Source organism: Entamoeba histolytica, genomic scaffold (assembly GCF_000208925.1).
Source record: "Entamoeba histolytica HM-1:IMSS scf_1104750518951 genomic scaffold, whole genome shotgun sequence".
In the NCBI taxonomy this organism is placed as follows: domain Eukaryota; phylum Evosea; order Mastigamoebida; family Endamoebidae; genus Entamoeba; species Entamoeba histolytica.
The window spans coordinates 1-1,171 of NW_001916148.1; the positions used below are offsets into that span (position 1 = coordinate 1).

At 29.3% G+C, this 1,171-nt stretch overlaps 1 protein-coding gene across 1 annotated transcript; it reads left to right on the top strand.

Moving 5' to 3' along the window:
* Positions 1-417: 417 nt before the first annotated feature.
* EHI_176040 (uncharacterized protein) lies at positions 418-928 on the top strand (the record flags this gene model as incomplete). Its single annotated transcript, XM_001914571.1, has 2 exons — positions 418-428; positions 574-928. 2 exons carry the CDS (start codon positions 418-420, stop codon positions 926-928), a joined length of 366 nt encoding a protein of 121 aa, XP_001914606.1.
* Positions 929-1,171: the final 243 nt, after the last annotated feature.

Sequence of the window (1,171 nt, forward strand, 5' to 3'; positions counted from 1 at the left end):
CATTACTTATGCTGGTCAAGAAATAGTCCAAGGAATCCAGAAAAACAGGTTTGATTGTTACAGACTCCAATTAGATGACTATCCTATTCACAATGCTGATTTCCATCATTTAGATGGTCCTATAGATGAAAATGAAGTTGGGAAGAACAAGTCTTACAACAACATGTTGGTAGTAATAAAGAACAAGTTGCAGGTGGATTAATTGCTGCTAGAGAAATGTCCAATGGTGTCTTATACAGTGTACTCACTAATTGTAAAGCTGAAACTCTCACATTAGAAGCCAATTTATCTTTCTATTATTCTAGGACCAGTAAATCATGGAGTGAAAAAGATGGTGTTCCTGTTATTGGTGCTGATGACTATTTTATACTCATCTCATTCATAAATTGTTCAGAAATTATGACAAACTAAAACAATATGATGCATTTGTATTGAATTTAATTATTGTTCAATCAACACAATTACCAACAAGTATCAATGGAACTACCATTTCATTCTATCAATTAAGTAAAGACACGAGAAAGTTGAAGAATGCAATTATTAAAAGTGCAGAGAATCATCAGTTTACAATAGAATATATTATGTAATTAAAAATGTCAATCCTGGTCGATTTAGAATTACTAAAGAAGGATTTGAACCAGAAGATTTCACAATTGAACCAAATAAACATATTCTTACAGAATTCTTAAATAAGTATGACAACACTGATAAAGACACTAATGGAGCATTTTTGTCATATGGGACAGTATGTTTTGTAAAAGAGAAACTTTGCGAGAATGATGATGGTATTCAATTCAATGTTAAAATGCAATTCATTGGATTTAGACAACAAAGTCTTGATGACATTGATGATGATAGAATTACAATAGGATTTACAACAACAAATTATCTTCCAAAGAAATTCTTAAAGAAGAAAAATCTCAATTAATAGGATTAAACTAATTGAATTTGAATTCATTAATCAATTAAAGAATGGTTCTAATTAATGATTAAAACCATGAATGAATTAATGTAGATGAATTGACATTCACATATTGTTCATCACCTATTTGTTTATTTAACCAATTAACTACATACTCTTGAGTATAATCAAATGGACTCTTTTCTAATTCAGTCATTTTTTGTATTGCCCATCAATATCCTTTGTTTTCTTGTTTCATTTGTTAACTTC